Source organism: Vigna unguiculata, chromosome 7, assembly GCF_037176805.1.
Source record: "Vigna unguiculata cultivar grain cowpea cultivar isolate G323 ecotype 2 chromosome 7, ASM3717680v1, whole genome shotgun sequence".
Taxonomy (NCBI): Eukaryota; Viridiplantae; Streptophyta; class Magnoliopsida; order Fabales; family Fabaceae; genus Vigna; species Vigna unguiculata.
This window is the reverse complement of record NC_140798.1, coordinates 45,169,021-45,193,731: the sequence shown is the minus strand read 5'-3', so window position 1 is coordinate 45,193,731 and position 24,711 is coordinate 45,169,021. Positions and strand designations below refer to the sequence as shown.

General features: G+C 30.8%; 5 protein-coding genes across 10 annotated transcripts; 1 reads left to right on the top strand and 4 right to left on the bottom strand.

Moving 5' to 3' along the window:
* Positions 1–881: 881 nt before the first annotated feature.
* Positions 882–1,624, top strand: LOC114192536 (uncharacterized). Its single transcript, XM_028082284.2, has one exon. The coding sequence runs from the start codon at positions 1,014–1,016 to the stop codon at positions 1,446–1,448; it is 435 nt and encodes a 144-aa protein (XP_027938085.1). The 5' UTR covers positions 882–1,013; the 3' UTR covers positions 1,449–1,624.
* Positions 1,625–3,859: 2,235 nt separating this feature from the next.
* On the bottom strand, positions 3,860–4,530 carry LOC114190223 (uncharacterized). The gene has a single exon (XM_028079022.2). The coding sequence runs from the start codon at positions 4,525–4,527 to the stop codon at positions 3,982–3,984; it is 546 nt and encodes a 181-aa protein (XP_027934823.1). The 5' UTR covers positions 4,528–4,530; the 3' UTR covers positions 3,860–3,981.
* A 3,325-nt stretch (positions 4,531–7,855) lies between these two features.
* On the bottom strand, positions 7,856–8,371 carry LOC114192386 (uncharacterized). Its single transcript, XM_028082092.2, has one exon. It carries the CDS (start codon positions 8,315–8,317, stop codon positions 7,889–7,891), a length of 429 nt encoding a protein of 142 aa, XP_027937893.1. The 5' UTR covers positions 8,318–8,371; the 3' UTR covers positions 7,856–7,888.
* Positions 8,372–9,605: 1,234 nt separating this feature from the next.
* Positions 9,606–16,669, bottom strand: ABCG7 (ABC-2 type transporter family protein). The gene is made up of 12 exons (XM_028080281.2): positions 16,350–16,669; positions 15,893–16,083; positions 15,652–15,802; positions 15,249–15,381; positions 14,678–14,879; positions 13,475–13,769; positions 13,057–13,188; positions 11,845–12,065; positions 11,206–11,418; positions 10,957–11,041; positions 10,098–10,389; positions 9,606–10,027 (listed from the first exon to the last, which is right to left on the bottom strand). The coding sequence occupies exons 1-12, from the start codon at positions 16,617–16,619 to the stop codon at positions 10,017–10,019; spliced, it is 2,196 nt and encodes a 731-aa protein (XP_027936082.1). The 5' UTR covers positions 16,620–16,669; the 3' UTR covers positions 9,606–10,016.
* Positions 16,670–19,213: 2,544 nt separating this feature from the next.
* Positions 19,214–23,695, bottom strand: LOC114189709 (1-acyl-sn-glycerol-3-phosphate acyltransferase BAT2, chloroplastic-like). 6 transcript variants are annotated; one of them, XR_014996518.1, is made up of 9 exons: positions 23,463–23,694; positions 23,333–23,376; positions 23,162–23,222; positions 22,778–22,939; positions 22,298–22,704; positions 22,042–22,143; positions 20,006–20,335; positions 19,794–19,882; positions 19,214–19,554 (listed from the first exon to the last, which is right to left on the bottom strand). XR_014996518.1 is itself a non-coding variant. In XM_028078363.2 (8 exons), the coding sequence occupies exons 1-7, from the start codon at positions 23,515–23,517 to the stop codon at positions 20,123–20,125; spliced, it is 1,044 nt and encodes a 347-aa protein (XP_027934164.1). In that variant the 5' UTR covers positions 23,518–23,695; the 3' UTR covers positions 19,214–19,554; positions 20,106–20,122. The 6 variants fall into 6 exon arrangements, 1 of the variants encoding a protein (XP_027934164.1); XR_014996517.1 differs by having other exon boundaries at positions 20,011–20,335; XR_014996516.1 differs by having other exon boundaries at positions 19,794–20,335.
* Positions 23,696–24,711: the final 1,016 nt, after the last annotated feature.

Here is a 24,711-nt window from a genome sequence, read left to right as displayed (position 1 = left end):
GCTAATTAAGCTTACTATTGTCTTCAATAATAATTTACAATTAAATTAAATTTGAACAAATTAACATTGAATGCTATTTACAATTAACTTGTGCACACATTGTTCTGTGATGAAGTATAAGTAGCAAAGCAGATGCACACATTGTTCTGTTACGAAGTATAAGTAAGTAGCAAAGCAGATGGTGTGGATGAAGATAGAATTCAAATAATTTCAGGTGAAGATTACACTAAACATGTAGTTTTCACCTATGCTGGTATTATGTAGATTTTAATTTTATTTTGTTTCTCTTTAAGTTGAAGGATTTAAGCTGTTTTTTGGAAGTGTTGCAACACTATTCAAAAGTATTATTAATATTTGAACGAACAAATTATAGATATTATAAGAAAATCTTGGAAGTAAAGTAATATGTGGAGAACGCATGAAAAACAAATTTGTACCAACTCAAAGTAATTGTGTATACCGAAAACGTCCTTATTCACACGTATAAATGTCAACTTTTATTAACATAACCTAAAATTTCTGTATTAACATAACCTAAAATGTCAACTTTTATATATATTTTTTAAAACGTTCTATCTTGTTCCTCCTGCTAAATATTTATGAATACACTTAAATTAATTAGTTCAAGTTATTTTAGTTTAAAATAATAAAAAAAATTGAGATTATGAAAAAAAGTTAAAGATAAAGAAAATATATTAGATTTGAAAAGAAAAAAAATACTTTTAAGATTTTAAATAATTTATTTTTGTGGGAAAGAAATTTGTTTGGTGTGCCTGAATTTGGTCAAAATTTACTCTTAAAAGCAAAGATAGACTGAAATAAATGGACACGCCACTTTCCCATTCCATCTGTAATTGATTTGGTGTGCCTTAATTACCAATCTCTCATTCTTTGAATCTTCATTTTAAGCTGTAACACACAACACAACACCCTTGTTCCTTTCAAAACACTCCAATCACAAAACTATCCATTGAAACATTTGATCCCTTTCGAGCATTTTCAAGTTCTACAAAATGCAAGCAACCTCTCTGTCTTCCCATGTGTTCTTATCACACCCTCTTTCACGAGAACACAAGGTCTTCTTTGATGCCACCAACCCTCGTAGGAGTTTAATCTGTGCATCAAAAAGTGACTCCTCTGGGCACCACTGTGATGGGAAGATGGTGGACGAGAACATGATCCTTCTCAGAATGCGAATTCGAGAGATTGAGATGCTCGAAATGAAGACTAAAGCTTCTTCGGATTGGAACGAATGGGAGAAGAAGTATTTTCAGAATTATGATTCGGATGTATGTGATGCAGTTGGAGTGTTGCAGAGAGTGTTAATGAAGACTAGACCTTCTTTTGCACTTGCCACATTCGCTCTTCTTATGCTAACCATGTCCATGGCCACGCTGCAACTTCTGTTTCATCTTGTAGGGTTTGCCAAGGGAATCTATCATATCTGAAAAGACCAGCTTTTTGCATGAATAAGAGATCAACTTGAAAGGATGTAGCAGAAATTGAAAAATCTATGTTGTGAACGCAACTTTCTGTGAAAGGGACAATAATTTGTTGCTGCAAATGTTGTTTGTATTGTAGAAAACTAAGAGATTATAATGTGAACAATACATGTTGTCTTGTCCTTGTTTTTTGTTTTTTTTTTTATTTATTATAACCTATGATTGTTTCATCAGCAAAGTTTTTATGCAGTGAAAAATCTGGTTACAATCAATAAGATAGATTACAATCTTTCCGATTAAAAAGTATATGGTTTATTATAATGAGTTTACATGTTAATTGATGAGGGTGACACAGCCATGTGTATAATTAGCGTGAGAAGAAACAACTATATTTTCATACATTTTAGGTGGAGACAATGGTGAAGGAAAAAAAATGGTTTATCTTCTATAAAATGGAGAAACTGACTAGTGTTTAAAAATTTAACTATTTAACCAGTGTTTTATGATTTAAAAATTTTAAATGAGGCGTTTTATTTTGAAGTGTCAATAAGTAATCTTAAACAACATTTTATAAAGAAATTGTTATAAAAAGGTTTGCATAAAATATAGTTTATCTTCTCATTAAATTTAAATTTTACAATGTTTGGAAATTAGAAGGGACATTTAAATATACTTTCTCAATACTAGCAGAAACAAGCCTTATTTGTATTTGTACTATATTATTTTAATGAGTTAAAATTTAGGGTTTATACTAATTTCAGTTTTATAGTTTCGTTCAAAATATATATATATATATATATATATATAATATTTGACATAGAATTTATAATTTGAATAAAAATAATGTTAAAAAAATAATAAAAATTGGAGATTTTCATATAAAAAATAAAATAATAAACGAAACGTAATAGTATAGTATTATACATCGAAACTTGTGCCAAGTGAAAAAAAATTATTTATCTTTTCTTTTTCTTTATTATTTTATACGTACCATGATAATAATTTTGAAGTTTATAGTATTTAATTTCTAAAACACAATTAAAAATAAAAAAATTAAAATGAAATATACTAAATAAGAAAAAAAATTATTGGTATATATATTGTCATATATTATTTTGTTAATAAGTAAGGATATAATATTAAAAAAGTAATTATTTTTAGTATTAAGAGTAATATTAAAAAAAACATAACTTTTATATTTACAAAAACTAAAATTATATTTCTTATATCACTTTTTTCAATTTTCTAATAATTTCCTGAATTAATGTTAAGGGTGTTTAAGTAAATAGATTTATATGGGTGAAATTACTACGATTAAATTGAAAATGAATTTTTTGTTTTTTCTAAGCCAACCTTTTTTATCTATATTAATCCATTACAATTAATATATTTATTATAGTTCAATAAAAATAAATTAATTTATTTTTTTAATATAATTAAAGTCTTTAACTATTTAATATAATATTATTATAGAGATAATAGTTGAAAATTAAAATATAATTTATATAATATAGCAAACAGATAGATTAAATTAACCCTTAAACTTTTGAGAAAAGGAAAAATTTGGTGGGTTTACAAATAAACTCACCTTTAACCTAATTGGAATATTTTTAATCAAAATACTAAAAGAGTCTGATTTAATTTAAACTGTATATAAAAAGTTTGAATGCTTTCTGATCTAACGTGAGTTCGTTCATTTATTGAAATTTATTGCGACATTTCAAATCAATGTAAAATTTAATGATGTAGAAAGCTGGTTCTAGAAGATGACATAAGTAAAGCTCTATTTGTTATTTATAATAAAGGAGGAAGGAGAGAGGCACATCAAGAGTAACGTTGATCTGGATTTAGAGAAATAATAACATTGTTGCTCAGATCGTCACTGTTTTTCAATAATTTTCTTCTTGTTTGTTAAAATTTTCTTCTTATTTTTTAATAGTCAATTAAATATCATAAAAATTGTTACAGAGTAATCGACTATAATTACATTTAATTAATTAAAATTATTTTACATGAACCTAATGAGATAATTATATATAACTTTCGATTTCAAAATTGGCAGAGTTCCCAATTCGAATAGTTTATCTGGAATCACATTTTCAAAACCTACCTTTGAAGACACTCGATCTATCTTTGGAGATCTAAGATATTGAAATATCATTTTCATAACAAAATAAACTAATAAAAGTAACATGCACATAGGGGCTGATTCAGCACTTGCTGATGTATGCTTTTGTGATTATTGGAATCAATTGTTTATGGGAAAGAAAGTAAGAAACACCCTTTTCTTCTTCTTCTTCTGTATTTTCCTTTTCACCATATTCATCTTCAACATTTTTTAATATATAACTGCATTATTTAGGAATCTGACGACGCCATTTTCTTCAAGCAAAAGCAACTCACAATTACAAAGCGAGTCAAATCATAACATTTACTAATCTGTATATAGGTAAAATCAAAATCTACACCAATTGGGATGAATTGAATGGTTTTTACAAATATGAAACCAAATTCAACACATGATGAACAATATTTTGGTCTAGGAGGGAGGAACTCCAGCAAGAACAGTCTTAGCCAACTGAACCAAATGAAAGAAAACCAGTGCAGAAGAAGTTGGAACACTGATTGCAACCAAAGCCATGGCTCCAAGAGCAAAACTAGGTCTAGTATTCATCAACTGGGTCTGCAAAACCCCCAATGCATCACAAATGATGGAATCATACTTGGTATAATAGCGTTTCTCCCAATCCATCCAATCCGAAGGTGGCTCGTAGTTCCTCTCTATCATGTTCATCTCATGGATCCTCTTCCTCAGTGTTATCATGCCCTCATCCACCAACCTTCCACTGAAGTTCTGATCTGCCGAACCTCTCATCGAACACTTAATCGGAGATAATAAACAACAACTTTTCCTGCCACCACTGCAACAACATGGTTTTGAGGATGAAAATGGGTGGAACAAGATTCGTGAGGAATTGAGCAAAGAAGTTGATTGCATGCTTTTTTCTGTATGTGAAAAACTGCGTTGTGTGCTATGGATTTGGTGATGGGAGTGGAAGAGGAATGGTGTTATATTTATAGGCATTGGGAGAAGGTTCTGTTTGTTTGGCTCATATTATAACACTTTTTTTTGCAACGGAAAGCCTTAGAGAAGAAGTAATTAATGGCCAAAACCGTGTTTATTTTAAACAACAGTTAGTTAATGTCTTTGTAAAAGCGCGTTTCTAGAGTGTAGCTGGATTTGTTCGAGGATATTAATTATACGGATGAAGGAAAAGGTGACGCGTGTCTGTGGAAAATGGAGTAATCGTGAAGTTCGTCGAACTTCTCTGTAGATTAATGGGATGCACCGTTGTTGACTTGTACTATTTTAAAGAACAACTTGTGGAAGGTTTGTGTATGTGATTCCATGTAGCAGAAACTAATCTGATACAAAAAATGATGAAGAGAATGTAATATAACAACAAATTTTATTATGTATATTATAAATAAAAGGACATTTATTTAAATAGTTGGAAACAAAAACATCAACGGTTATTAAAAAGCATCCTTTGTGAATACATATAAAAGTCTTTCTTTGATAGTGACTTTGTCGACCAATATTTGAGTTGTGGCAGAAACAGCAATACAACACAATTGAGAACTATAAACTTGTCTCTACAACATCATATACAGTATAGATCTACCCAACATTTACGTAATTTAATGTTCTTGAAACTTTCACATCAACTAAAGATAAAAACAATTTATAATATATAAGTGAGTGTAATCTATATCTTACGAACCGATTTTGTAGAATTCAATTAAATTTAAACTTCAATTCTAACAAACGTGGATATGAAGAATGAAAAAATTATTAATTTGGGTGAAGCATGTGAATAAAAATTAGGATAGCATTATTGATTGGATTGATTAAATAGAAGAAAAAAAGAGTTATGAAAGTGTAAAAAAAATAAGAGTTTAGATAGAGTGTGGGGCAAAGGGTATAGGGTAGGCTTGACTTTTATTGCAAGAAAATAAAAAGAAAAAGAACAATGATGTCGGCGATTTGTTATTGTTAATGTCAACTTTGATTCAGTGTTTTTTTTTTTTTGAGGTTCAGGTTCTCTGCATCTTATCTAGGAGTAAAATTATAGTATTAGTGTATTGCGTATGGTTGAAGATGATTGATGAAGGTTCCTATTTATGGAACCAGCATGACATTAAATGAGAACATTAATTTAATGTTAGGCAAGTAATTAATGCCAAAGAGTATATAAATACCCTACACTCACCCTGCACACTAATCTACATTTCTCTTTTTCAAGCTTCAACTACTCCATTATTATCAATAGGACAAATATTTTATGCATCCCAATCTAATAATGCAAAGTGGTTTTAAAGTTTTGTTTAATTATAAAGATTGTTTTGAAATTTTTATTTTTTGTGAAGTAATTACTTTTATTAAAGTGGCTTTTATTATTTTAGTTATGAATTATCAATATTAAGAAATGTTTGTTTCTTTCTCTTGTATTTAAAAATTAAAAAATTGAAACTTTATCTCTACTATTATTTTGTTTTCACACGTTAAATATTTAAAAAATTACAAATACAAGACATAGCTATAATGTTATTAAAATATTTTATATTAACCTTCCATAATCATTAAACTCTTTTGGGTATTGTGTGATGAGATTAAGAGGCTAACATTTATTATTTTATAAATATGACAAATAAGGTGAAGTTTAATTAATTTGATTTTAATAATTTTAATACGATGTAATTTATTTTTTACAGTCATTGCAGTATAGAAAAAAATATTTTCTAAAAAATATCATCCTTCCGAGTGATATGTGGAATACACACGAGGCACACAATGGTTCAATATTTTTCTTATTAAATAATCACTCCCTCATAATTGAAACAATTATACGATCTTGTATAAAATTGAAAACATTAATATTATCAATTAGAATAAATATTTAGATAAGGTTGCTTATAAATATATAATTTGAATATTTAATTGTATAATTCAAAACTTGAAATCCCTATGCTTTTTACTAAAAGTTATGTTTTTTTTCTTAATGTTAGTAGTGGTCGTATTTTTTTTTAATTGAAAACTGAAAGAACTCAAATCAAAACCTTTATATAATTAAAAAAACATACTTAATTTATAAAGTCAAAGGTGTTGACTTCTGAGTAGCAATATTTATATAGAATCAACATTAATTATCTGAATAGAGATAATTGAGGACAGTTTCTTAGAAATTAAAGCGTGTACAAGAAATTGTCAAAGTGAAGGGAAGCATATATTGATAGCTTTTGTGGCTATATCCTTTCAGAAAATAATATATATAAATATTCTAGTCGGCATGAGCAGTTAATAAATAATAAATAAAAAATAAAAAATTGTCAACCTCACTTCATACTTAACACTTTTAAACTGATAACAATATATTACTAAATTTTTAGAATGTGTTGTTTATTTATTTTTTATGATATTTCGAAGTATTTTTTCAACATTTATCTGGGTTTATAAATAGAAAATTTATAAAGTCTTTTCAATTTTATTTTAATAAAAATAGACCTTACGACTTATTCTTATTGACACATATTCTTTTCATTTAATAATTTCTATAACTAATATAATAGAATTATTCTTACCTGCGTAATTTTGTAAGACTCTATTTTTAATCAATATAAGACATTAATTTTATAGATGCATCCACTCCATACCCTATATTATTGGGTTTGGTGGGTAAATAATAATATAATTATTAAGCCCTTTTAAAATTATAAAAATTAAACTTAAATTAAGCGTGGTCGTAGTTATAATTAGAGTTATTGGATTTTGAGGAAGAAACAAAGTTTTGTAGAAAAAGGTGCTTATAATTAGAGCCATGCACGTTGTCAGAGAAAGTAGAAAAATTGACCTTCTCTATCTCTACAATCTTAAACAACATGAAGAAGCAAACAACGTGAAAGAATAGGTTAATTAAGAAGTGAAACTTCTTCCCTGCTACGAAACTAACCATTCTAGAATAAGTGCACTTTTTCATATGTTTCTTTGAAGTTGTGACGATATTTACGTACTTCATATAAAAATATTAATTTGTTTCTTACTTTTTTAAATATTTTATGAAATATTAAATGCTTGCTTTATCAACCTGTTACTGTTTCCAATCACAGAACTTTCTCTTTCAGGAAATAGGAGGTTACATGAGAATAAGCGTCTATAATAAAAAATTCTTAGGACAAACATAAGTTTTGAGGCATGAGCTCCAACTAAAATTGTATATGTTGTTGTTTCCAATTACGTTTTGTTTTGAAGTTACGTGACATTCATACTTTCTTTAATTTAAAAATGAATATTTACCTATTTTATTTTTTAATATTTGAAAGAAGAATAATTTCTACATCAAGTAAGAACATGGTTTGTGATCTCAATCCATTGCCCTTTTCAGATATCATAGGATTCCTTTGTCCAACCCTAGAAGATGAAACAGAAGTTGCAACATTGACATTGACATGGTTAGCGTAAGAAGAGCGAATGTGGCAAGTGCAAGAGAAGGTCTAGTGTTCATTAACACTCTTTGCAACACTCCAACTGCTTCGCATACATCCGAATCATAATTCTGGAAATGCTTCTTCTCCCATTCACTCCAATCCGAAGAAGCTTTACCCTTCAATTCGATCATCTCAATCTCTCGAATTCGCATTCTGAGAAGGATCATGTTCTCGTCCACCATCTTCCCCTCATAGTGGTGCCCGAACGAGTCACTTTTTGATGCACAGATTAAACTCCTACGAGGGGTGGTGACATTAGAGAAAATCTTGTGTTCTCGTGAAAGAGGGTTTGATAAGAACACAGGAGAACATAGAGATGTTGCTTGCATTTTGTAGAACTTGAGAATACACAGGAGATGTTGTTATGGGGATGAGAATGCAATGGGTTATTTATAAACATGTGTGTGTGTGTAAAATAGCATGGGGAGGTAGAGGACGGTGGAGTGGAGGATTGGGCGTAAAATGAAGATTCGAAGAAAGAGAGATTGGGAATTACGGCAGAGCATGTAATTGGGGTTGAAGGTAGCGTGTACATTGATTTGAATTTGAATGTTTCGTACGCTAAGAGAACCTTCTTGTCTTGAACAACTTTTTGGATTTGTTCTGTTTCTTGTGTACATAACTGCCCAACATTATGCCCATAATATATTGCAATTTGGAAGACACTTCAGTTTTTAAATCAAATAAAAATAGCTAATCATAGGATGATCGTTAATGGGGCCAAGCCGAAGAGCCTACGCTACAATATTAAATTAAATTATTTGAACGCTGATGTTTCAAATGACTCTATTGATTTTTTTTTTTGTTTTTGTTTTGACAGGGCAGCTTTATTTAATAAATTTTAAAATTAAATAATATTGTAAGAATAAAATACGTGATTCGGAAATTAAACAAATAAAAAGTAAAAAAATCAACGCATTGATAAATTGAAGTCGTGATACCACCATGACGGTAACAAAGGTCAAATCTTTGGGGAGGATAAATAGCATGTTCTGTTTAATTCTATGGAAAATAAAAGAAAAGGATAGAAAAGAAGAATTAAAAAAAGAAAATAGAACCCCTTGTTTGATTCTCTTAATGAAAATTAGAACATGAATCATTAACGGAAACAAATAAATTGTCATAATTATAGATTCCAATTAAAAATACTTTAATAATCCACTATATCCTCATCTGTCACAATTTATTGCTTTTACTGAACTAGTCAATTTATTTAATAAAAACACTCAAATTCAAGTTTATTGCAATTTCTAATTAATTGAGGGCTAAACAAAACAACAACAAATAAACAATCATTTAAACTATACAAACTTTTTTTGGAATGTAAACTAAAATACTTTTAACTATTTTTTGTTATTTTATCCTTCCATCCTTTCCTTTAACTAAAAAGAAAAGTTATTTTTACACGCGTCTCCTCCTTAAATAGTTATTTTCCATTCCTCTCCTTTAACTCAATCGGTAAAAAGAGAGAAATATCTATTCCCATTTCTTGGTTTCTTCTGAACTTTTAACAGCGACAGAGATTTTCCTTCATTTTCTGCTTTCAAACATCATATTAGGAATTGGAAAATAAGCCCCGCTACCAACGGGAAAGAAAAAGGGAAATAAGCCCACAACTTAGGTAGGAAGAAATGATCAATTAGGCCAATGTAATTCAAAACTAAGTTCACAGAAAAAAAAAAAAAAACCTGTGACCAACCTCAATTTTCACAAATTGTTGGTCACGGTAGTAACAGTCAAGAAAAACCCATCTCATGGATGATTCCACGTAATCTCTGATCATTGAATGAAAAAAAAAAAAAAACAGTAATCAAATGAACCAACATGAGACAGTCCCGGATTATAACCCATCGCTCTTTATTATGACATCTAAAAGCCTGTAATTCGGCCCAAAACTAACATCCTGTAAGCATTAGCTGATGTTTTCGTTGTCCAATTATCACATTGTGTTTGTGGTCTTGTTCTATAGGAAACGGCTTACTGTCTCAGTATTTGCTGGTCATCCTTCGCAAATGTATCTTTTCTTTTCTACTTAGCACCTGTATTAGATAAATCAATAAATAGATAAATATCTGATATGAACAGCAGTAGGCCCAGCTGATTACAAACCTTCGAGGACAAAAGGACCAACAAGATCTCCTCCAGCTGACTCAGGGGGCTGGTTGGAATCAACTTGGTCAACTGGAGGAGCTTCAACTATCTGTTCAACTTGTAGAGAATGGAGCATCTCAGTTTTTATTATTGGCTCCTTGTCGTCAGCAGGGATTTGAAGTGGCTCGTATTTGGGTTTGTTTTTCTCGAGGAGAAGATAGGTGGTGAAATACCAAAATAGTAGTATTCTATTTTGTGCTATCACCGTATCCCTGATCCTACTTTTCCCAAAGGAAAACCGCTCTAGCGCCTGTGAAAAAGGGAAGGGAGTACCAAAGAGAGTTGGATCAGCATTCGAGAAAGCGCATAGAAAACAAAATAAACTACCAGTTTTCCACATATTCTAACAGCGGAAATGCAGATAGGTAATTTGTATTATTGTGTGGTAGCATCTATTCCAGGTACAGTTACCCAAGAGATGACAACTGATCACAATTTAATTTCAATTTAAACAGAAATGGTTGAGTGAGAGTATATTATATGTCCAGGCTAATATTCCAAAATTACCATTTATATGGAGAGAGAGTTAAAACCTCACTACTCAAGCAACAACTGTAGTTCAGTAACATTAAAAGATATAAGTTGATTCAAAACTGATGATGACTGGTCTTTTCTTCCTCCCTCACTTGTACATATTAGTTAAAAACCCAAAAGGAACCATGTTTCCCTGCTTCACTACTTTCCTTTTTAAATAATTCATAAGATTTCTCTAAAGTTTTGATGTCCAAAGGTCTCGATATATCCTCTCTTTTTCCATTTCTATCAAACCTGACCTTAATTCGAATTGAAATGAAAAGATTGATAATTCTACTCTCACCTGCTCTCCAGTTCGAATATCAAATGAATGTTGATGGTCAAATTGAAGACCACTAAATTCATTGATAGAAAGTCCCTGAAAAGCCCTGAAAGTGTGCATAAATCAATTTGGTAATCATTAGTATCAGAGCAAAGGAAACCATTAATAAGCACTGCAAGGATATTTAGCTCAATCAAGTTCTATTTCCTAGTAAAAGCTATATAGTTGAAGTTAACTCCTTGCTAACTCATAAATCAGAACTGAGCTTACCATCTAATCAGCGAAACATTAGGAATCCAGCGGAAAATGATTGGGGTATTCTCAGGATTAGCATAGTAGCCTCCGAAAACAATAAAAACTGTCATCAGAGAGGGCCCTACTGCCATTGCTGCTTCAGTGGTTGGAACCATAGCACCAACAGTGAGACCCATAGCAGATGCAGCAAAAGATTCCATAGTTATAATGCCACAGAACTTTCCAAATCTAAAATACCAAACTAAGAAGTTAATTATAAGAGAAAGGAAGAATTAACAGGAATAAAGCCCTCGAAAGAATAAAGGCAGAAAGGAGGAAAGTGAACAGACGCTGTCAAAGGATAAACTTTTCATCCTTTCCTTGCATTATTATCTTTTTTTATAATGAATACAAAAAAAAGATCAAGGGAAAGAGGGAAGGACATTCATTGGTCACCCCCTATGTATGTATATACCCCTGCTACATTTAGAACTGAAATAAAAATAATCCTCATAAATGAAACAAGGGCAATAATGGATTGTGAAGGACGGCTTAGAAAATCATGCACATTTGACGGTCCTCTTTATACAAAAAATTATAGAAACTTTCAATCTACTATCCAACAAAATGTAAAATATGAAATTTTTATTCAAACTGGCTAAGATAGAAACTAACCTTTGCAAAGTAGGATGAAGACGTGCCATTGGATACAAAACAGTACCAAACATTAATGGAAATGCTGCTCCAATGGGAAGCTCAGCCAACAATTTTGAGAACAGATAGGGACCCAAGGAATAGGAACCTTTAGCTCGTTCTCTATCTACAATTGCCCGTTCCTTTGGAAACACACCTATCGTCTTTGTGAGAGCAGCCATAGCTGTGTTTATTGCAGTAACCTGTGAGCCTCACCATGTAATTGAGGAAAGCAAACTTAGCCAACTGAAATTGTCATGTTGATAACATAACAAGATTTGGGTTGAAAGCATTTCAAAGTGATTGTCAAGACAATTACAGGATAAAAGATGGAACTCAAATAGTCAAGTGTTCTAGATTTTGTATACACTATCCCTGTACAATTAATTGGTGGCCCCATAATATTTTTACTTTTGTCAACAAGCAAAAATCACACTGTTATTTTATGAATTTGACCTTACAAAATCAATTAAACTAACATGACAAATAAATAAAATTGGTAGCGGTGCAAGAACATTTTATGACAAATACCAAATTACATATTTTTCATTTTTCTCCTTGGAACTTACTAATTTACATCATGAAATAATAACCATTCAAGATAACATGGTTACTCTATCGTTACTATCTTTTTCCTTGTTCAAATTTTTTCTTCCTAACTACTTCACAATATTAATTAGAACCGCCTCAAGTATCTAAATGTAGTTGGAAAACATTGGATCACTAGCTTCACATCCTAATGAACAGTTTATCAGATATATGTGGTTTATTCACGTGTTAAGTATGCTCAAAACAGAGGTACATACTTGCAGACAGGTGCCTATGCCAAAATTCAGAGAAGTAAAAAAAAAAAAAAGGGTAGAAAGTTCATTTAGTTTTAATAGTTTTGGAGAACAGAGCATTAGCACATTTGTGAACAGGGTAACCCTTGGTAAAAGCCTGAAGGGGAAACGACCAGAAGGAGAGTTCCTCTATGTTTTTGTTTGAAATTCAATCACTAATAACTGCAGCATTATGTTCTTTCTCCCTTTCCTGTTACCTATCTGAAACACCATTTTCTATTCATGGGTTCCTACCACATTGTAGAATAAAATTGCATATGTAGCATAGAAACATTTCTTTGTTGTACTGCAATGCATGTTAGCAGCAGGGAAATATGAGAAACAAGCAACATGAATCAAGAACATCACATACCTGAAGCAATCCCATTCTGTCTTGTACTGAGGTCTGAGAATTTCCCATTCTCCAAAATACTGACCCAAAGATAATTGCTGATGCAATTGACATCCTTGCCCGAACTTTGTTTGTTGGTGCATCTCGCGAAGCCTAATCAGCGTATCATTAATCCAATGAATGAAAAATAAGTTTCATTATATATCTAGTAAAAACGTTGAATTTTTAATATGGAGAAAATAAATAATTTAACAACACAAGATATCAGATGTGAAAACGATAAATATCCCACTTTTGTGATTATATCTTGCCAAATGACATAAGGAAACCTCAATATACTTAAATCTGTGCAAGAAGGCAAACTTTATGGTACTATCAAGCAATTTATGCATGTTCTCCCATCCTAAGGGAAAACAGACAGAATTAAAAAAGGGAGGACCTGCATCCACGCTCTTTTTAGGAGCAACCTAAATTGCTTCCACCAAGTTCCTTTCTTCTTTCGTACTGCCCTCTGGGTGATTTTCTTTCTACTGTTCGAGAGACCGTTTACATTTGGGAGATCGTTTACATTAATTTGACTTGTGTATATGATTCTTGATAACGATTCCGATAATGACTGAATAAGACCATCAACTCTTTTTCGAGAGGTATAGACACTATGAGCAGAACTGTAGTCTATGGATATGAGATCAGCCAAAAATTCAGCAGGATTTACATTATCTGGGCACCGGTACCTGTTAAATGAACAGTTACCCACCAATTATTCATAAAAGAGGAAAAAGTCATAGATAAAAGAATAAATAACATATACACAGGAAAATAAAGGTTTTTCATACTACCATCCAATCCCAAATCCCCTTATGTGGCAATCTTGGTAAATTTTATGATAATTACCTTATAGTCATACTGAGGATATTCATGATTGGTTAACAATGTAAAAAAAAAAAAAAAAACTTACCCTGACAACATATGTCTACTGAACTCTTTCAAAATATTATAATATTATTGTTGGAAATCATACATCAACTAGAGATAAGACAAATTTATAGTATAGAAGTGAGTGCAAAACTCACCTTACACATCAAATTTGTTGGGTTGAGTCAAGATTAAAGTCCACTTCTTAATATAGTATTAAAGTCATTTAGATATTTATTCTAATGACATTTGTTGTTAGTTTGACCTATCATGCAACCCACTATTAGGATGCTATTGGACTAGCCACAATTATCGGCATGAGGGGTTGTGTTAGAGATATCACATAAGATAAGATGAATTTATAAGGACAAACCTTATTATGCAAACTGGTTTTATAAGGTTGAATTAAGTTTAAAGTCCACATCTTAATAATTATTTCAATGTGCTATTTTTTACTCCGATTCAGATATATAAAGATAGCAACTGTGATTTCGCATTGATTCAACAACCCATATATTGTTAGTCTGGATTTCTCGGCTATGCTAGAAGTATACCAATTTAAATTAATATTGTCAAATAATAGACAAAAATGGGTGTTTTCGCAACTGAGTATAAATAAGTCAGTTACCAAATAAAAGGTTTTAAGCAATATAATATTGAGAGTTAAGAGAATTCCTCGTATGGAGAATGTATAATGGAATAATGTTAATAAGATTAAGAGGCTAACCCAAATTTTGAGAAGTATGTCAGTGGTTCTTGATGAGCAGGACCAGCATAGGCAAGTGAACCCTCTGTTAGCAAGATGATATCATCAAATTTACTATACACTGAGCCTCTTGGCTGATGTATAGAACATATAACGGTATGACCATCTTGTGCAAGTTGCTGGAGAGTTTCCATGACTTTCTCAGCCTGGAAGGCATCAAGTCCTGAAAGCACACAAAGCAACTTTATGACAAAATAGGCGAAGTGAAAACGCTGATAATAGTCTGTAAAAATTGACCATTTGCACAATATTACATGAAAAATATATAAAAAAAAAAAGGTGGGGGGGGGGGGACATTCTGTGACAAAATCATCAAAGGTGAAAGGGAGTATCAGTACGAAACAAGAAATCCCTTAAGTATATGTCAATGTTAGAAAAACCAGTTCTGGTTCAAAACTTATCTCCCTGAACTATTTCTTAATATTAATTTAAAGGCAGCATATATTCTTGCTTTACCGGCCACACACCTAGACTATATCAAATGCAAAGTTTAAATTCAATTTAAAAGCAGATTTTGCAAGTGTGTGATCACCTGTTGTGGGTTCATCGGCAAATATAACAGATGGACTTGCAAGCAGTTCACACGCCAAGGACAACCGTTTCTTTTCACCACCACTAATTCCACGAACTTTTGCATCACCAACACGTGTATCAGCACAACTAACCTTTTGAAGAAAAAACATACAGGTGCCAAAGGGAGTATCAGTACGAAACAACTATCAGCAAGTGGAACACATTTCCTATCATAAATCTGAAATAGGAAAGCTGAAAAAAATTATTTAAATACAAATTGTAGTTGTAGACTTGTAGTTGATCACAATGGATGAATTGAAATTCATTCTTCAAGGATAATATAAAGGATTATAGAATAGCCTATTTAAAACTGTTCCTACATTCCAACATGAAAAGGTTCCGGGATACAAAAGCAATCTCACCAAGCCTAGTTTGAAAAGGAGATTGTTCACGAACTCATCCCTCTCTTCCGCAGAAGATATGTTAGGAAGCTGAAGTTCGGTAGCAAGTGACAACGTCTCCCGAACAGTGAGTTGCGAGAAAAAGAGATCCTCCTGTCTCACATAAGCAAACCTACACCAATAATGAAAGGCATCTTAATGAATCTTCTCAGCATGCAACTGAAAACATAAAAAAAAAAAAAACTCAAACAAACAAGCATACTTGCACGCGCTCTTCGAAGCAGGCTTTCTATTAAACTCCACATGACCAGTCAAATACATTCGAGGAGATGCTGTGACCTGACCCGCAAGAACATTAAGCAACGTTGTCTTCCCTGAACCTGAAGGTCCCATTATGGCTAATAACCTTCCAGGTGTCGCTATTCCACTCATATTTCTAAGCAGAAATCTCACCTATTCATTAACATCACCTTCCAAGAATCACCAGATTATAAAAAATAAACCAAAATAAATCAAGAAATCCCTATAAAACTAAGCATCTAATACAAAGGTTGATGTGAAATTCAACATGCAAATTTCAAAGGTAGAACCAAAATAAGATTGCATGTCACGAAATGATTAACAGATTAATTACAATAAATATCCAAAGCCTGTAATACTCAAGCTTAATCAACAGTGTGTTAGGTAACATTCAAGAACAGAAAGAAACAGGAACCCACGGTCCTGGTGGATCTATCGTAGAGGCAGCAATTGACGCTACTCCATCTGATTGTGACCGGTGTGACCTTTCCGGCGCCAGGAGCTTCGGCATCCTTAGAACCGTTCTCCAGCGAATCGTAGAGGTCGTTATCCGGCGAGAGAGCAGGGCTGGGAGCGGAGAAGACGCGGACGAGGAAGGAGACTGCTACAGCGATAGCGACCTGGCCGAAGCCACTGCCGCCGAAATCAACGATCATTTGGTGCACTTTTTTCCCGCCAAAACCCACCATTATCGTCTCTTCTCTTCTGTCTGAATTGTACACTGTGAGCCAAAGTGTGAGATGTGTGTGTTCTTAAGGAGAAAGGTGAGGTATCCCAATGGAATAACGACGTCGTTTTTAGTAACAGAGATCAAGACAAGAGTGACACGTGTCCACGTGTCCACAACGGTATTAGATAAGGTGCGTGGGAAAAGCCAAAATAGAAACCCATAACAATCCAATTAAGAGTATGCTATTTTTAAATGAATTCAATTGAAATTATTATTTGTTAAAATGTCAGATTAAATAAATAACTTGATTAAAACAAGGAATATTGGGTTATTTCTTTTTTGAAAAGGTATTTAACCTTTGTTTTAAAAAACTGAGAACAACTTTGTGAGAGTTTAACCAAACAAAATGAAAATAACCATATCAACAATTATACTTTCTCAAGTTTATAAAATAAAGTTTATTTTCTCTCCTGTCGTCAAAATAGATTTTCTGTTAGGTGGTAATAATAAACTAAAATAAGTAAGTTAGTTCTTCCTAACGGCATTGTCTCTTGTAAAAACCCCATAAAATAATAGTTCAAATATAAAAATTTTGCAACAAAAATCATAAAAAAAAAAAAGTTAAAAGATTTGTTGTTGTCTTAATAAATGAAAATAAAATATAAAATTACTGAATTTGGTCATTCTTAATTCAGTTTTACTAAGACTTGAAAATGTTTTCCAATCTTATAAATAAAATAGTTTATATTTTTGTAATAAAAGTTACTTTTATTAATAATACGTTTTGTAAATATAGAAGAAAGATAAATAATTGGTTCACTGTTATAACTAATTCAACTTTAATTCTACCGGTGGAAATACATGTGTGTCTTTTTTTATTTTTATTGTAGATAGTTATTTAATTTAATTTAAAAAAAATGAATTTAAATAAGTAATAATATAAAAGAATAAAACAGTAAAATAATTATTGTAATTTAAAAAAATAATAGAATTTAAATTAACAACCATTTAAAAAGTAGAGATAAAAACATAATTTATTTTAGTTTAAAATAACAATGATTTAAAGGATGAAATTGGAAAAAAAATATATGTACATGAAAAAAGAGAATCTTTGTATATAAGTATGGATTAATTTTATTTAAATAAAGTTTAATATAATGTGATTTAATAAAAAGAAAATTAATTTTAAGATTTAAACAAATCAAAAGCAAAAAGTAGAGGTAAAATATTTCCTTCAAGATTAATTGTCTATTAATATTATTTTTTCATTTAATAGACACAGGGATAATTAGTAAATATTAAACAGTTGTTTAATTACCTCTATGGTTAATATAGTTCAAATAAAAATAACAAAATTAAGACTGTTAATTGTTTTTCTTATTATACTAAAAAATAAAAAATTTAGTAATGCTTATTGTAATTAACTTACTGCTTATCACAAAAAAAAATTATAAAAATCTTATTTTTCACTACTCTCTTTGGATTGGATTGAGGAGATTGGAGGGGAAGAACATAAGGCAAGAGACAATTAAATGAGGTTATTTGAATTAACGACAAATTAATGAAAAACAAACAATAGAGATGAGTAGAAAGATTTACTTAGATTTAAGTTTTAATTTATATAATATAGAAAAAGTTAATTAGAATACATGATAAATTACAAAAATATCATTGATATAATTTTAACGAAAATATGTATTAATTAAGATTAAAAATTGATTAATTATAAAAATCAATATAATATTTAAATTTTTCTTGTTAATAAAATGTCATAAAAATACATCAATTTAATTAATAATATAATTTTTAATATAATTTTATATGTATATACAAGTTTAACTTATTTTGTTAAAATTCAATTTACAAGAAAGAAAACTATTACTATCAAATTAGACAGAGTGATTAAAAAGTTAAATCAAAAAATACCTTTGCATGGTATTAACTAATGCATCCTCTGATGACATACAGTTAATTTGTATGTAATTATGAAATACAATTAATTTATAACAACAAATTTATGTTATAATCTTTAAATTAGTGTAATAATCATATTAATTTTAGAATTTCAACTTTTGCAAACTTTCTTTTTTAATTATTGTAATTAAAAATTAATTGCATTAAGTAACACCTTATGAAGATTTGTCTCAATAGTTTCTTCTCCCCATCAATTCAACCGTGCTCATTCATGTCACTTTATAGAGCGTCACTACCAAATGTGATTCTTATATAAAAGTTGGTGAAAGTAGGATAAAAAAGGTTACCTAATTATTATAACCAAACCACTAATAAGATCAAAATAGTTAAAGTATTACATAGAAATTTAAGGTGAAATGTACACTTTTAATTACTGACGTTATTCTATAGTTAAAACAAAATCATAAAAACCAATCAAATCCAGTTTATGAACGTTTTTGTACATTGACAACAATCCAGTATCCAGAGTTCCTACAAAAAGAAATTTGATGTCTAAAATAACCCTTTAAATGATTACTAATTCATATCCAAAAAGATTAAGAGGTGTAAATACTACTTAATTTTAAATTTTTGAGAGTGTTTATAATTAATTGTCTTTTTTATTGCAATAAAAGATAAAGAATTAAATTCAATAAAAGCTGTATAAAATGTACTGATAAGCATTAAAAAATAGCTATAAAATACACATCCTTGTAAAGCAACCAGTAAACTGTTTGCCAAATTCTACACTATTAGCTGAAGAATGGGTGAGTTACTTTTTGGACATTTTCCTGCACATTTATGTTATATGTGTGGTCCGTAAATGACTTTTACATGTAAAGTCTTCTCATAAAAAGGTGAAAAGTCCAAACTTAAGCATAAGTGATGCTGACATCTAAAAATCCTTCTGTAAGTGCAATGCAACCTCCTACTTTCTCCTGAAGAACAAATGTCAGGTGTTCCAACATGAATCAAGATAGCCCCACCTAAGAAAAACATAACTGCACCACAGGAAGTAACAAAATGTTTAGTAGGAACATAATAAATCATCCCTGAAACATATCTCAAAAAGAAAACAATATTAAATTGCAAAATTAGTTCCATGATAATTCATCTCAGAAACATTCCCAAGAAAGAAAACAATATGCACACAAGATTAAATTGCAAAATTGTAATCTTATAGCTGTAACAAAGAATGAATAGCGGTATAAAAGAATAAATAATGTACATATCCAATCACCTTGATCGATACAATACCAAAATATGCTTGCTAAGTTGACTACAAAATACTAATGATCCCTACTCCCTAATCAAAAAAGACGGCTTCCTCTGCAATGACATTTTCACTGCATGACATCTTAGTCCTTAGATTTATTTAATTTTTAATATATTTTACAAAAACAATCTACAAAACTCGTGTTTGAAATTCATGAAAGGATAAGATGAACACACTTTACTTTTTCATTTCAAAATTCAAAGGAGAGAATTCATTCTCCAACGAAGATGCAGGCATTTGATTGTATAAGTACATAGTTCACTTCAGGAAGCACACTTTTTGCAGTCTATTTCTCAGCTTTGAGTCAGTACACTTGCGATTGCCATCCTAGCCTCTTTACATAACACGTCAGATTCCTTTCCAAAAATTGGTTTATGTATAACCACTTTCACAGAACCTATGTTCAGTATACCCTCCTTTCCTGCAGGCATGATTTGACCAGTTCCAATAAGGGTAATAGGAACGAGTGGAGCATTTGTCTTTGCAGCTACACTAAAAGCACCCTTCTGCAGATCCTCCAAAGAAAGTCACAAACAATGAGTTAGTTCACTGATATAAATCTCAGACAGAACAAACATGTATAAAAAGAAGAAAATGACATAGTTGAAATTAATTTATCTCAAGTTACATTCCGTAATCATCATATAAGCTAGGGAGTCTCTTATTTTTCTGGGTCATAGCTTTCATGAGTCAGTCCATTTGACACATACCCTGATACCCTGCACCCCCCTCCTACCGATTTTTCCATCATCTATATGGTACAGATTCCTATCTAGGTGCAATAAGCGCCCCAATCACTTTATTCCCAAGTGAAGACAGGAAGAAATGAAAAAGGAAATGCTATCAAAATTAAAAAATAAGTTCATTTGTAATATAACTATTACTCTTCCAGTGTTTTGAGTGTTTTAGTAATGTTCTCAGATTGTGCTAGTGCTAGTTACTTATTTAGTATGTGAATGACATAAACTTCATCCATCTCCCCACATGACACAATTCATGTTATGAACACAAGTCAAATCGGAATAACAAATACTTTCTTTGTATTGTGCTATCATCTATTGTAATATAAAAATTGTACACCTGTCACCACCTGTTGGTTGGACAGTACATTGGAGTTAACTTTCTGTTTTTCCTACTTTCCCATCCATTTACAACTTGTAGCATGTTACTAAAGAAAGATCATTGTTAGTCATTTTAGTGGTCAACATGCTATATAGTTGAAACCCTAAGCCTTTTTTCCATTATTCTCTATTTTTCTGCTCTAATTGAGCACCAACTCCTGCAACTCGAGACTTAGTTTTTGCTCCTATTTAAGGATTTCACACAACCTTCCAGTCAAGGATAGTTTCTGCTTCTACTCTTCTAGCATGACTAACCTCTTTTCAATGGTTTCTAAATGAACTTCTCGACCTTTTTTTAGTCTAATTTGGTTGACAAATTGACTGGAAATTGAATTTTGTGAAAAGGCATTGCCAAAAAATACCCCAGCCATATGTTGCTTTTACCTCCTTGGCCATGCAATATTTCATACAATACAGTTCATTTGAAAGTACATCATTACAGCCCTCTTCATTCTGAATTACTCTATAATGAAATGCACATTTTGATGTAACTACAGTAGTCATCTTGTTTAGAATGCTTTCTTTTGTTCTGTTGCCTTCCAGCAAAGTTTATTTTGTGTTTATGGATAACTCATACAGCTTCAAGTATTTTCTTTTAGTGCTATTTGCAACAAACTGAGAACTTGGAAAACTTCGGGGTCATCGTATGTTCCTATTGCTGGATTAGGAATGTATTCTTTGCAGTACTCTTGAACTAGACCTATAGATTAATTAAATAATAAGCATCAACAAGTGTAATAAATTTTTAGGACAGTGATTATAGCAGATCTTGCTACAAGTGAAATATTATATCTTATTCTTATCTTTCCATCATAACCTAACATCTTGTTTATTTGCCACTAAGTTGCTACACTTATTCTTCCTCTGTCCTTTTCCTAGCAGCAGCAATATTCATTTTTAAAATTGTGTTCCTTTTGTATGGTATGAATTGAGTTATTTGATCTTTTTGAACTTATTATATGTATACTACGTGCATAAATACATACATATCTTTTCCTATCTAACTTGGATCTCAGTGTCTGCTTCTATATCATAATTATCTATAAAGATGGCAATGATTAATGATTACAAATTTTTTTACACAAATTCACCTTGAATGTGCCTAGTTTTCCATCTTTACTGCGTGTTCCCTCTGGAAAGAAAAACACAGAGGCTCCTTTCTTGATCAAATCCATACATCGTTTAAGACAGTCCTGTAGGTTAAGAAGCAAGCAAAACTATGACTTGAGCGTCATTTATGTCTTTCAAGCCAAAAGGGGAAAATAATTGCACAGAAAACACTGTCATCCAAGCAAGAACCCATTAAAATTAACTGCAAAAATAATAATAGTAATAGAGAAAGAATACCAGCTGGCTTCGGCTGTCCATGCGCTTCAAAGGAATGACGCCCAAAAAAAACATTGCCCACCCAATTATTGGAAAAAGAAATATCCCAGTCTTGCTAATAAACTTGAAGCTTCTTCCTAACGTGAGAAGAGTATATATGTCTAGAAAACTCTGATGATTCGAAACATACACAGCAGGGGTATCTGGAGGTGGCAGATTCTCCATTCCCTCAAATTCAATTTTAAAAAATGGTGCTACAGTCAGTGTAGCCCACACCTTGGCAATAAAATGGTGGAACTTTCTTCTGTAGCGATCAAACAGGAGTACCAACGGATGTCCAACCATCATCAGCACAAAAAGAAATATGGCACTGAAGGCTGTGACAGCATAAAAGCAAGCTCCCCTGACTTTAGATTCCACTTTCAGCTCTGTAAAATAAACCAGCCTCACAGTTCAAACATAAATCACAAAATCTAATCAAATAGAACATATTATACATACCTGGTAGTAAATAGCCATCTTCAGCAGACCCAGCTGCAGTAAGTTCAGATCTAACAACTACATCTCTGGACAATTTATTCTGAACAAGAAATTTAGGACTAACAAACAGCCATGATACATTTCCAAGCTTCTTGGAGATTCCTTGCATGCAACATTGAGGAGCTACAAAGGAAAGGGAAACAAGGATAAAGAATAAATAAATAAATAAATAAAAATACAACCAGCCATTTACAAAATTTACGGCTAGAAACAATCATTGCATCCTCATCCAGGTATCAAGAAGAAGCAAACAAACTAATAAGCACCAAAAAATCACCAGATTAGTATTGAATCTTTTGAAATGTAAGATGTTATTAAGAATGCATAATGAGAGTACACACTTACCCTTATGTGAAATCCTCAAAATTGGGTGATTATAAGTTGTTGTTCCTCTGTGAGTACACAACTGCAACACGAATGGGATTCAATCAAACAAAGTTAAAAGCCCGTTCACACACACACACGTAAAAAATAAACATGAGACGGAATAGAATGATAAAGAATTACATCACTTACGAGGGTGGAAGAGGATCCCGCGAAGAATCTCGCTTTTTTGTGGCCTATAGATTAAAAGAAAGGCAAAGAAATAAGTAAAAAAAAATCTGTGAAGAAATTAGAGATAGAAATAAGAAAGGAAAGGACTAACCGAGCTGAGGAGGATGGTGGATTGGAGAAGGAGAAGAGAGAAGAGTGATTTCCATGGTATCAAAATTGATGCGAAGAACCGCTTAGGGTTTGATTTGCACTTTTTTTAATTTGGAGTCGGAAATTTCAAAGTATCACATTGTTCGGATCAATCACATTGTTTTGTTTCTCGACTTTTGCTTAAGATTGACACAGCTCAGTTCAGTGGAATTGTTTTCTATCCCATTTCACCTTGGTTCAATTATAAACTACATTAATATTATTTTATCTCTTCTTGAAAATGTTTAAAATTAACTATTGCATTTAAAATTATTTTCTTATCCCACTCTTCATCTTCCTCTTCCATCTAACTCTTCTTTTTCTCTTTCCCATATATTTTCTTAATAGAACAGAAGTCTACTTTTTAGTTTTGGCCAAAATAATAATATAATGAAAAACAAACAAACAAACAAACTATATTATCAAAGAAGACATGAATTGAGAGGGAAGAAAATATTTTTATAAAGAGAGGATTCCTGATAAAAATTTATATTTATGTTTATCTTTTTTTTTAAATAAAAAAATTTAGTAACTACCGGTAAATGTTAAATAAGTATATAAATATGATATATTTATTTTGGAAATGAATTATTAAACTAAAGAAAAAATAATAATATTATTATAAAATTATAGAATAAATTACAAAATTATAAAATTACACAATAAATTATAAAATTATAAAATATCAGTGTAAATATACAGTTGAAAGTTATATACATAATGTAAACATCAATTGTGAACGTCAAACAAACAAGATTTTAATGAAGAAAAATCCCTAGATACCTTTGTACAATAAATTAATCATTATTTCCAAACAAAAATCAATTTCAATATAATAACTTATATCTTTAACAACACAGTCATTCCAACTAACATCCACTAATATCTGTGGTGCATGATTGAACCTTAAAAAAAAATGATATCATTAGAATATCTGTTATTTACTTTGAAAGTAGATCTCAAAACTAAAAATGATTATTAAGATTCTAATATATTATGATAACTATATTTCATATTATATAAGGTAAATCTTATTTACATTTTTATAATATAAAAAGTAGTTAAATAAGATTTTTTTTTTGTAATTTACTAAAAACTATATTTTGTTTATAATTTTATATTTCATATTATTTGTAAAAATATCAAAATTAAAAATCAAGTTTTAAAAAAATCTAAAACTTAACAAATAGTCAATTAATTATTATTTAATT